General features: G+C 53.6%; 1 protein-coding gene across 1 annotated transcript in view; it reads right to left on the bottom strand.

Moving 5' to 3' along the window:
- Nucleotides 1-11,610, bottom strand: part of LOC142004024 (IgGFc-binding protein-like) — a 34,468-nt gene extending 22,858 nt beyond the window's left edge. Inside the window, exons 1-3 of the mRNA XM_074981444.1 lie at nucleotides 11,582-11,610; nucleotides 930-2,143; nucleotides 283-623 (exon numbers count right to left, since the gene is read on the bottom strand). Coding sequence (XP_074837545.1) covers nucleotides 283-623; nucleotides 930-2,143; nucleotides 11,582-11,610 — 1,584 coding nt within the window. The remainder of the gene's footprint in view (nucleotides 1-282; nucleotides 624-929; nucleotides 2,144-11,581) is intronic.
- Between the last annotated feature and the right edge of the window lie 961 nt (nucleotides 11,611-12,571).

The raw sequence follows: 12,571 nt of genomic DNA, 5'->3' as shown, positions 1-12,571 counted from the left end.
GGAGACTGTGGGGTGACAGCAAAGCTGTGTGTCTGGGGGAGCTCCACCCTGGAGTAGCAGGGGGCGTGGTCAGGACTGAAGGGCGCTGGCGGAGGTGAAGGGAGGAGCCTGGGAATAGAACCCCAGGGGAGTCCCGATTCAAATCTGAAGTGTGAATGTCTATAGTAAAACTTTCCAGCAGCTGCCTCCAGCAAATGCAGTTTTATGTCGGCATCACCAAATTTACCCTTAAAATTTAAGCAGACAACAAAATATCGGTATTTAACTACATTGTCCTCTTACCCTCACGAACCCCGTCTCGTATCTGACCACTGAGACGGTGACATTATAGACCTCGACTGTCACGTAACCGACATAGGAAACACGTGTGTTGCCCCTGTTGTCGTTCTTGGCCTTGACGCTGAATGTTGGGAGAGCTGAGTCGGAGCCACAGGTCTTGGCAATGGTGTAGGTGCAGGTGCCCATGAAGTCAAAGTTCCGCCCATCAAAGGTGTGATAATGTGGGTCTCCCTGAGCCCAGCAGGTGGATTCTGACTCAGCCACACACACTGGGCGGCCGTCTACAATCTGACATTTCTCTTTCTTCCTGCACTGAACTGTGCTGCAGGATGGGGTTGGGTAACCTAGAAATATTCCACCAGACAGTTATACAAGATACTCTTATGCCATATACAGTACTGGTAAGAATTGAAATGATTTCTTTGTTTGCAGTGTGTTTCTCAGGCACTAGGTGTCTCTATGCAGTGTGAGGCATCCTGGTGTACAAAGGAGACAAAGCTGGAGCTCAAGCTCTGTACAGACTCTTTGTGTATATTTCTCATAATCTTGTATCCTCCGCAGTTCTTGGGAGGTGGGGCATTACCTGGATATTAAACTCACACAAAAATTACTTACTGTTTGGGAATTATAGAAACAGAAAAACTACTTACCACATGTACAAAGGCCCACTGAGCCATATCCACTGCGCTCTTTCCCTCCAAAACTCAGCAGGCCAAATGTAGAGCTTGGGTGCTCTACAGAATGGAAAGTAATTTTTGTGCCTAAGCTGTACTCGCCCCAAGAATACTCTGTCCCAGGAATCTGTCTCCACTGGACATTTCCTATGGCTTTCCAATCAGAGGTGATTCTGCTGGACTCTGAGCTCTTGACCATGATCAGCACACGGTTCTCAAACGCCTTTATCCCATCGATGTGGTAGGACCGGCAGTAGCTTGTGACAGGTGGGACATTGATGAGGAATGGGTCATATGTAGATTTGCTAGTCTTAGCACCGGTGAAGAAGAGAAGAACTTGGATGCCGGCGTTAGCAGAGATGTACAGTGGGTGAGAGACTCGGACTTCAAACGTGACTACCTCCCCAGCCAAGACATCGCGGGAAGCTCGTGTGGGCCCTGACTGATACACAATGTGAGTGTTTTGGGAGGCGACAACGTACGCAATGTCAAACCTGGTCTGGAAGGACAGAGGGGGGACGATGTACGTGCTGCCCCAGCTGGAGACGGGCAGGAGCTGTTCGACAGCATAATCACAAGCTGTGTTTTTATGGGCACAGGTGTGTCCAGTCAAGACGGCCACGTGCTCCCGAGACTCAATCTTGGTACCGGATAAATCAGCTTTGCTTTGTAGTTGCAGAGCTTGGTAGGGAGCGAGGGCAACAGTGAGTTTACTCCCAGGAGCATAGACCCATCCTTTGAACGCTACAGTCCCTCTCAAGTAAATATCAACTCTAGTGGGAGCCGGCCCTGCTAGGACAGCAAACTCTCTGTAGGCACTTTTGTGTTCACCAGGTGGAGTTATAATAAAATACACAGTTCCCAGCATCTCAACGGGGTACACCACCGTGGTGTCAATGGTGTGGGGCTTTGAGTTAACAGACAGGACAGAGATGTCTCTGTCAGCCCGTATCAGGACGGTGCTGTCAGATATTGTGCTCCCAAACATCTCTACAGTGTATGGGATCTGCACGGTCACTGTCTGTCCTGCTTCAACACGTGTCACTCTCTGGAAAGAACTCTTGTTCACCGTCACGGTAACTGTCGTGGAGGCCTGGTAACCAGTGATGAGCAGCTTGCAGTCGGCTCGGAGAGTTTTGATATGGTTTTGCGTGAAGACCGTAATGAATTCTTTCCCTCGGAAACTTGCTCTGCAAAGGCCTAAAAGTAACAGATTGTGGATTAAGATACTTTAACTATCTGCACCCCCACCATCAATTTATGCCTTGATTACTCCATGCCAGGAACACATTTCCTGGACACTACAGTACAAATCAAGGATGGCGTGATCGGTACCACACTCTACCAGACACCCACTGATCGCTATACTTACCTACACGCTTCTAGCTTCCGTCCTGCACACATAACTAGATCCATTGTTTACAGTCAAGCCCTTTGGTACAATCACATTTGCTCTGATCCCACTGACAGAGACCAAAAACTACAAGATGTTTACCAAATATTCATAAACCTGAATTACCCACCAGGAGAAATAAAAAAACGAATTGACAGGGCCAGGTGAATACCCAGAGACCAGCTAGTCCAAGATAAGCCCAAAAAAGCCAAGAACAGAACACCACTGGTCATTACCTACAGCCCCCAACTCAAATCACTGCAACACATTATTAAAGACCTACAACCTATCCTTAATCAGGATGACACACTTCAGAAGGCCCTAGGTGACAGGCCTGTTCTCTCCTACAGAGAACCTCCCAACCTTACTAGGATTCTCACCAACAGCCACAGTCTATACCGCAGAAACACCAGTCCTGGCATTTTTCCTCGCAGCAAAGCCTGATGCCAGCTCTGTCCACATATCTATTCTGGGGATACCATCACTGGACCTAACTAGGTTATTCACAGCATCATGGGCATATTCTCATGTTCCTCATCTAACATCATATATGCCATCATGTGCCAACAATGCCCAGATGCTCTGTATATTGGACAGACTTCAAACTCTCTTAGATAAAGTGTTAATGGGCACAAAACAGACATAAAAACGCTCCTGATCCACAAACTGGTCAGCCGACATTTTAATGGAGTGGGTCATTCTGTTTATGACTTAAGTGTTTGTGTCTTACTGAAGAAGAATTTTCACTTTACTTTGGAAAAAGAGGCTGCTGAACTCTCTTTTACATTCAAATTTGACATATTAACACGTGGTTTGAACCAGGATGTGAATTTTCTGAGTCATTATAGGGGCTCTTTAGCATACTTGGCTTAATCTAATTCTTGACCTCCCCCTCCCCCCGGGGCCCCTCCACTCTCTGATTTGCTCACCTTGATAATTTTTTTCTGATTTGTCAACCTTGATTAATATTTTTGGTTCTCTGTGCCTTAAATATTGAGTCTGTTCTGGTCTGGCTATGGTCTGAAGAAGTGGGTCTGTCCCACGAAAGCTCACCTAATAAATTATTTTGTAGTCTTTAAAGTGCTACTTTACTGCTTTTTTGTAATGGGTTAAGACAGAACATGAGACACCCACCAATAAATCACAGCTGGGAAGTGAAACCCAGTGTCCCAGCTTTTATATGTACTGCTCCAAGCAACATGGCCTAGTCACCTACCAGAGGTGTACCAGAGCAAGCTGCAACTCATGAAAGCCTGTGCCATAAGAAAATTGTTGGCCTTTAAGGTGCCCCAGACTCCTTGTTTTTGCTGAAACAGAATAATACAGCTACCTCGGAAACAGGAGAATAAGGTTAAGAATGATGAAGACAGAAGAATAAGTATGAAAAAGAAAAAAAATGCAAATTGGAAGGGAAAGACTGAGAATAAAATGACAAAATATGAGTCAGCATGAAAAAAAATCCAGACTTGAAAGAGCCTGAGCAAGAAGAGTGAAAAGCATTCAGAATTTAAATCAAAGAAGAAATTCAAAGAAAAGGGGACTGAATGAACAGAGATAAGAGCTGTGTCTACACGTGCACGCTACTTCGAAGTAGCGGCACTAACTTCGAAATAGCGCCCGTCGTGGCTACACGCGTCGGGTGCTATTTCGAAGTTAACTTCGACGTTAGGCGGCGAGACGTCAAGGTCGCTAACCCCATGAGGAGATAGGAATAGCGCCCTACTTCGACGTTCAACGCCGAAGTAGGGACAGTGTAGACAATCCGCGTCCCGCAACGTCGAAATTGCCGGGTCCTCCATGGCGGCCATCAGCTGGGGGGTTGAGAGACACTCTCTCCAGCCCCTCAGCTCACTGGTGGCTGCGTGGAGCGGCCCATTAAAGGTCCCCTCCCCCGCCCTGACTCTGCAGGAAGCTGAGGCAACGTGCAGGCTGCAGCCTGCACACGCGGGCAGCCTGCACAGCCATCAGCCCCACACACAGCTGCAATGGCTGCCCAGCAGCCCCCCCAGCGCCCCCAGGGGACCCCCCCCAAGGGGAGCCAGGGCAGCCAGCCGAGCCAGAGGACCAGCCAGTCTGGGAAGCAGCAGTGGGGCCCCTCCTGGACGGAGGCCGAGCTGCAGGACCTGCTGGGGCTCTGGGGCGAGGAGGAGGTGCTCCAGGTAATGGGGAGCAAGAGGCGGAACGCGGATGCGTTCGCTCGGCTGGCCGATGGCCTGGCTGCCCGGGGTCACCCTGCCCGCACTCCGGATCATGTTCGGAGTAAGGTGAAGGAGCTGCGGCAGGGTTATGCCCGGGCCCGGGATGCGGCCAGCCGATCTGGGGCCACCCCCGTCACTTGCCCCTTTTACAGGGAGCTCAGGGACATCCTGGGCTCCCGGCACACCTCCTCCCCTCCAGCCACCCTTGACACCTCGGCTGATGAGCCCCAGCAGGCCCTGCAGCCGGAGTCCGCCCCGGAGGTAAGCCCCGCACCCCGGGGGCCCCCCCGGAGGCCATCCCCGGGACATCACGGCAGGAGGAGGAGGAGGAGGAGGAGGGGGGCTCCTCCTCTGCAGAATCCAGCCTGCAGATCCTCCTCCTGCCATCCCGGAGCAGCAGCAGGGCCTCCGACCCCCGGGGATCTCCGGACCGTGGGAGCGGACCCACAGGTAGGTACCCCTCTCTGGTGGACACCCCTGGGCTTGAGGGGCAGGGGTAACAGAGATGTGTCCAGGGCCCCCCACACGCTCACATGGCCATGGCCCCAGGGACACCAGGGCCATGGCCCTCACAGCACTGCATCCATCAGCCCCTGCCCCACCTCACCCTGCATGACAGTGCCATGCCCCATCCCCGGGCCACGGAGGAGTGGAACCTCGAGGGGCCCCCGGGCGGAGGGGGTGGGACACCCCGCAGCAGCAGCATGTGATGGAGTGGGGGGAGTGCCAAAGGGAGACTCAGGCTACATATGAGCCACAAGAGCCGAAGAGCTCCCAGGGGCAAAGGAGGATCCTGGCGCTACAGCTGGCAGGTGACACCTCTGCCCTGAACAAACAAGAGGGAGGAGCCGAGCTGGCTTGGAATTGGGGGGGAGGGCGGGGGCCACAGGTAGAGGCTACGGGAAGGGAGAGCTGGTAGTCAGCCAGCCAGAGGAGGGGGAAAGCTGCATCCCAGAGGGGCCCCCCTTGGGGTCTTCTCCCCACGACGGGTTGGAAGGACTGTCTCTTCCAACAGCTGGTGCTGTCACTCCTGCCAGAAACTGGCCATCTGTGGCCTAAGAAAGCTCTCCTGCTCTCAGACCCTGCGGGGTGAAGTGAGAGTCGCTCCCACCAGGGGACGGGGTGCAGGGCAGGGGGACCCCTGAACCCCATCCATCACAGCAGCATCTCCCGGGGACGGGGATGGGGAACCTGCAGCACAGGGCGAGGGGGACAGAGGCCACGGCTCGGGGCCCACACTAACGCCTGTCTCCATTCTTCTTTCCCCCCTCTTCTCCTGTGTCCTGCACCTGCACCTGCACCATCCGAAGGACCAGAAGAGAGCGCCGGCGAGGCCTCAGTTGTCCCAGAGAGCCCTCCGGGACCATTGCTCCAGGGCAGCCCCTCGGCTGAGGAACGACCGGCCCCGCGGAGGGCAAGACGGCGGACCCCGCGCCTACTACCGGCGACGGCGACGGACCCCCAGCTGCTGGCCATCCTCCACCGGCAGCTGGAGGTCTTGGAGCAGCACCTCCAGCTGCAGAAGCGGGCGCTGGCCTGGCGCCAGGAGGCATGGGGGGCCTATATGCAGACATTTAACCGGCTGGTTGAGTACCTGGCCCCCCATGCCGCGCCGGCCGAGCCATTGCCCGCCGTGCCCGCTCCTGCAGCCCCACCACCAGCTGCTCCGGCCGTCGCCGGGCTGTCTGCCGTCGCCCCACCACCCACCCGCGAGGGCCAGAGCGCCGAGGGACCCCTGGAGCCACCTGAGACTCGCCGGCACCGATACCTTCCGGTCCAGCCCGCTCCCACCCAGCCGCGGACCAGACTGCAGGCACGGCGGGGCTCCCGCCCGGGCACGCCCAGTGCTGGGCTCTAGGGGCGAGGGGCCCGGGACGTGGCCCCCCCCTTGTTGTATATAGTTGGACTGGTTTTTTTTGGTGGCCCCGTTTGCCCCGTCCCCCCCGTGTAAATAGTTCTCCCCGTTCTCCTCCCTGGTTTTCTTTTTTGTTGATGGCGCACACTTGTTTGCTTTGTTGTTGTATTTTTTTATTTGTGCACATCTTGCTTTTGTTGAACGTTTGTCCCTACTTTTTGGTTTGTGTTTCACATATTTATTTAATTTACATACAAAAAACAAAAGGTTCTGAAAGACAAAAAAAAAGTTTACGTTCAGCCACAAGTTTGTGCTGTCATTTGTCCAGGACAAGTGGGCGGGGGGGGGGGTGCTCCATGGTGTGGGCGTTGGGGCAGGAGTGTGGGGGAGGAAGGGGTGGGCAGTAGGGGGCCTGGGCAGAGTTCACCCCGTGGCCTGTTGTTCGAAGTGGGCCCGCAGGGCCTCCCGGACCCGGGTCCCCTCTGGGTCCACCTGCCGACTGGGGGCAGCAGGTGGCTGCACGTGTGCCCTGCTGGCCTCCGCGGCCCAGCCCTGCAGAAAGGTCTCCCCCTTGCTCTCCACGAGGTTGTGCAGGGCGCAGCAGGCACCCACAATCTGGGGGATGTTGTTGAGGCCCGCATCCAGGCAGGTCAGGAGACATCGCCAGCGTCCCTTGAGGCGGCCAAATGAGCACTCCACCACCTGGCGCGCACGGTTCAGGCGCTCGTTGAAGCGCTCCTGGCTAGCGGAGAGATGGCCCGTGTACGGGTGCATGAGCCACGGCCGGAGGGGGTATGCCGCATCTGCGATGACGCAGAAGGGCATGGTGGTGTCCCCCAGAGGGATCTCCCACTGGGGGATGTAGGTCCCCGCCTCCAGCCGGCGGCACAGGCCCGAGTTCCGAAAAACCCGGGCGTTGTGGGTGCTGCCAGGCCAGCCCACGTAAATGTCCTGGAAACGTCCCCGGCTGTCCACCAAGGCCTGCAGGACGACAGAATGGTAGCCCTTCCGATTGAGGTATCGTCCTCCACTGTGGTGCGGGGCGCGGATGGGGATGTGAGTCCCATCCAGAGCCCCGAAGCAGTTGGGGAAGCCCAGGGTGGCAAAGGCGGCAACAGTGGCATGTGGGTCCCCCAGCCTCACGAGCCTGTGCAGGAGCATGGCGTTGATGGCACGCACGACCTGCAGAGAAAGCACATGGGACAGCACCAATGAGGGGTGAGCAGGGTGTGCGTGGCCCTGCCCTGCCCTGCCCTGCCCTGGCCCCCCTGCCCTGCCCTGCCCTCCCACTGTGGGTTCTCTTACCTCCATGAAGACAGCCCCGACGGTGGCCTTTCCGACACCAAACTGCTGCCCCACGGATCGGTAGCTGTCCGGAGTGGCCAGCTTCCAGACAGCGATGCCAACCTGTTTCTCCACAGGGAGGGCACGCCGCATGGCGGTGTCCCGGTGCCTAAGTGCGGGGGTGAGCCACTGGCACAGCTCCAGGAATGTCTGCCGGCTCATCCTGAAGTTCCTGAGCCAGTGGTCGTCGTCCCACTCCCCAAGCACCAGCCGCTCCCACCAGTCGGTGCTGGTGGGGTAGCTCCACAGCCGCCGGTGTGTGAGGCAGGGGGTGGAGCAGGGTGCTGCAGGGGAAGGGGTTGAGCCCTGCTGCCCTGGGGGCATCTCCTCCCCTGGGGCAAGGAGGTACTCAGCTGCCTCCCACATGGCATGGGCCAGGGCAAGCCCTGCTCCTGCCGGGAGGGCTGGGTGGACCTCTAGCTCATGCTGCTGCTGCTGCTGCTGCTGCTGGGGGTCCATGACTGCGGCACCCGGGGTCTGTGTGCCTATGGCTCCTCAGACCACGTGCTGTGCAGGCTGAGTGTATGTGGGAGGGGCCCTTTAAGGGAGCGGCTAGCTGTTGCCCCGGAAGCGCTAGTCCACCCGTTGACCCTGTCTGCAGCTGTGCCTGGCATCCCTATTTCGATGTGTGCTACTTTGACGTGTAGACGTTCCCTCGCTGCGCCTATTTCGATGTTGGGCTGAGCAACGTCGAAGTTGAACATCGACGTTGCCGGCCCTGGAGGATGTGTAGACGCTATTCATCGAAATAGCCTATTTCAATGTCGCAACATCGAAATAAGCTATTTCGATGTAGGCTTCACGTGTAGACGTAGCCAAGGCGTGCAAGCAGAAGACCAAACACAGAGATGAGTAAGCACAAAGCAAGCTAAAATGGATAATTAAAAACAAACAAAAAATAAAACGACAGGCCACATTTTGTTTACAGTTTCAGTTTGTAATTTTTTAAACAAAGGTGTGGAACCCCATCAGTTTTGCAAAAGTTATTTTTAATAGGCTATTTTTAATTCCCCCCTCCTTTTTTAAAAAAAGCCCCTGAAATCAGCTTGGCTGTTTAATTAACTGAAGACACCTGTGCAGCTTTGACTAGTGCTTGAGGGACCCAAACATGGGACATGATTACATTGGAAAAGGGTCGCTGGCTGGGCTGGGAGGTTCTGCAGGTGTCTCTTAAGGAGCTACTCACCCTGAAGTTGTACTCAACATCTTAATTGGATTAACTGTCATCAGGCAGCTAAACCAATCAGTTAAATTGAGAGCCATTTGAGCACTGCAGGGTAGGGAACTACCTGCTTGTCTGCACGGGGGAAAAAGGCCTGGGGCAGAGAGCTAGGGAATCAGAGAAGGAGCAGCACCCAGCTCAGGTGAGGTAGATCTGGGGAGAGTTGGTACTTGGGAGGCTTAAGCCTGAGCTGGGCTGAGAACTGGTTGGGGCTCTGTCTCCCTGCTGTCTTCCAGCCTGTGTGGGAGGTTGGGGTTCCCATGCCCCAGCCAGTTCCTGTGGCTGGAACTTGCTGGCAAGGGCTCTGCCCTAGCTGGCTTCCAGCTGTGGGGGTTGTTCCCTGCCCAGCCCTAGCTAGGGTTACCATGGCTGGTGTCTGAGTGTGTCTCCCAGCCTGAGTATGATTCCCCCTGCCCCTGAGTATGGGGTTTGAACTGTGGGGAACAGTTTGCAGATGAGTATCTTTCCCTCACCACAACTCTGATTAACTATAGCAAGTGTAGTGTTGTTGTTTTATTATTAATGTATTTTCCCCTTTTCTATGAAATAACTACTACAAATATATAAACCTGAGCAGATGCAATTTTATATTCTTGCCTCAGGTACAAAATCAGCTACTTATAGCACTGCCACCCTGTTTTTGAATTGCCTTGGGTCACCACATCTTCCTGAATTGTCAAAATGGGTCTCCATCTGCAAAAGGTTGGGAACTGCTGGTCTAGTGGGATTGCTAAGGCATGGGTTTTGTTCCCATGTCTGACCCTGGCTTGCTGGGTGATGGTATATAAAGCACTCCCACTTTCTTTGCCTTAATTTCCACTGCTGTAGCATGACAATAACAAGAATGACCTTCTGTGCAAAGTCCTTTGAGGTCCACTGATAATAAAGGCTGGATGGGGAGTGATTGTCCCCATTGAGAATTTTCAGTATTTCCAATTTTTTTTCCATTCTGAGTTGGGCTGGAATGGGGAATGCTGAAAATTTTCACAAACCAAAACTGAATTCCTTCTCAGTTTGCATCAATTGAAGCATTTTGAGTTGAGAATTTCAAAATGTGCCATTCCACATAGTTATAGACTAAGTTATTCACAAGATAAAGCAAAAACTTCTCTTGAGATGAAAAACATTATTTATTGTAGAACTGTTGAACCGGGATGTGGGGCAGAAAATGAAGGGCTGGAACCTGCAGCTCTTTAAGGACTTCTTTGTGACTCCTGACACTAGTTGCAAAGTAAGAAATTATTATTTTTGATATTTCAGTGACTATCCAAAAGCCCAACAATGAACAGCCCAGCTCTAAATAGCAACTGGTGTGTGATCTTGGAACACTGGATAACTTCGCCCTTTCATAGGTGCAGTGCATTATGGGATGAGTGTGTGTGTGCTGCTCTTAAAATAGGGGTGACAAAGTCTGGCTGGATGTTATTTATTAAGGACTGTCTTGTCTTCTCATGCGTTACAGCTCTTGAGTTATTGAGCTTTTTACCACATTTGAAAAAAATGGCTCCTTGCTTTTTTAGTTCCTGATCCCTGGGTTAGAAGAAGGGCATGGCTTTAGTTAACTGGCATTTTGAGAAGCCAGGGAGAATTTGTGAGGTTATTTTTCAGTGTCTCTTTTGGGAGGGAGGAAGAAGAGAACTCTGTTGATGTCACTCCCCTTCCTGATATGGATTCTGTGCCAGGTGGGAACCCTTTGTTCACAGGCAGACTAAGCTGTTTCTTTTATGACAATGGTGTTTGGTTGGGAAAGTTGGCAGCCCTATAATTGCAGTCCCTTGTCTGGGCTAATGGGCCATTTGTCCTGTCTGGCTTTTTTATTGTTGTACCTGAAGGGCTAGTTGTGGGTGACACTCAATTGCACACTTAAGATACAGATCCATGGTCAAAACAAAAACCAGTCAAGAAGCACTTTAAAGACTAGCAAAATAGTTTATTAGGTGAGCTTTTGTGGGACAGACCCACTTCTTCAGACCATAGCCAGACCAGAACAGACTCAATATTTAAGGCACAGAGAACCAAAAACAGTAATCAAGGAGGACAGATCAGAAAAAGATAATCAAGGTGACCAAATCAGAGAGTAGAGGAGTGAGGTGGGGGGAAGGTCAAGAATTAGATTAAGCCAAGCATGCAGGGGAGCCCCTACAGTGACTCAGAAAATTCCCATCCCGGTTCATGGTCAGTATTCATAACTTCAGATCCAGGTGTACAAAAGGGACAATTGCATTTGGTAAAGGTGTGGCTGAACTCTGGCTTTGCCACCAGGGGTCCTGCACTGCAGGGCAATTAAGGGATGCCCCAGAGGCTCATGGTGACCCTCAACGTAGCTGCTGTCCCTTTTGGGAGGCAAGGGGCACAGCCTGCCGAGCTAACTTCATCCTCGGCCAGTCAATGGGTTTAGTGTGAGAATCCTCGTTGGTTCTAGCCTCCCTCTCAGGGAGTGTCTCTTTGGTGGTGGGGAGAGGATTGGGGGGAACCTGGGTCTGCCCTCTAGGGTTGCTGTGCTGGAATCCAGAGCAAAGTGGCAGCAACAGGTATATTTTCTTTCACTCCCCTAGCTATAGCCCTGCTCTGGGCTACTTCCCCAAATGGTGCCTCATAGCACCTTCTTTCTGGTACCTGACCACACTTGACTTCCCGCAGTGCATGGCCTTACTCCCAGCTCTGTGTCCTGCCCTCACACCAAGCGGTGGGACTACCTGCCACCCCGAGAGGGTGAGAAACCCTGGTGGGCCAGCCTCTACTCTACCTAGTCCCCAGGCCCACTGGGGACACCAGCTGACAGCTCTTTCATGGAGCTGGGAGCATGGGCATGTGCCTGGCGTGGTTGACCCCCACCCCCGACACCTGGCCCTTGCCTACCTTGAGTGCGCCAAGTTGCAGCCCCTGTTACAGTTCTTCCAGAACCTCCTCCTATGGCTCTGGATGCACTTTTCCCGCTCGCCTGTTTATTTTTGCGCTCCCCATCCGTGACCCCATGAAGTCATGGGACCTCCTTGTCAACCTTGCTAAGGGGGCCGTCTACAGCTCTGGGATAATGATGCTGAATGAGGGCGTGCTCTGCGACTGTGGGGCCTATATCCACCCCTCCTTCACGTCACGCTTCTGGGCAGAGTTCCTCTGGGAAGTGTCCACTGGCTCCCGAGACAGCTTCAAGGAGCAGTTGGTGCTGCCTGGGGTTCTCCGCTCGGTGTGCCCCTCTGGCTCCCTCGTTTTAAACCTGTGACCTGCACCTCTGCCCCTGTTTCCTCATCAATTGTCCCAAGTGCTCAGCAGGCCCCTGGGTCTGGGAGCCCCTCCCACTAGGATGGGAGAGGGGCCTTAGCGGTGGGCCTGCCCACTTCCCCGAAGCCAGATATGAGCCACATGCGCGAGAATGAGACAGCCAAGCCCTTGGGGGAGAGAATGCTCAGAACCCCCTCTGGATGCCCCATCTCCAGTTGTGACTGCGCTGGACCCTTCAGAGGAAGGAGATAAGTAGGTGTGAGGGACGTCCCTTTCTGGCACCTGCTAGTGACCAGCTAAAATGCTGAATGTTTGCTTAGGAACAAACGGCTGAAACCGCATGTAGACCCAGTGTCCCGTCATACAGTCCTACTCATAAATTTC

Source organism: Carettochelys insculpta, chromosome 30, assembly GCF_033958435.1.
Source record: "Carettochelys insculpta isolate YL-2023 chromosome 30, ASM3395843v1, whole genome shotgun sequence".
In the NCBI taxonomy this organism is placed as follows: domain Eukaryota; kingdom Metazoa; phylum Chordata; order Testudines; family Carettochelyidae; genus Carettochelys; species Carettochelys insculpta.
Note: the sequence above shows the minus strand (reverse complement) of the source record. Positions and strands in the feature narration are given on the sequence as shown.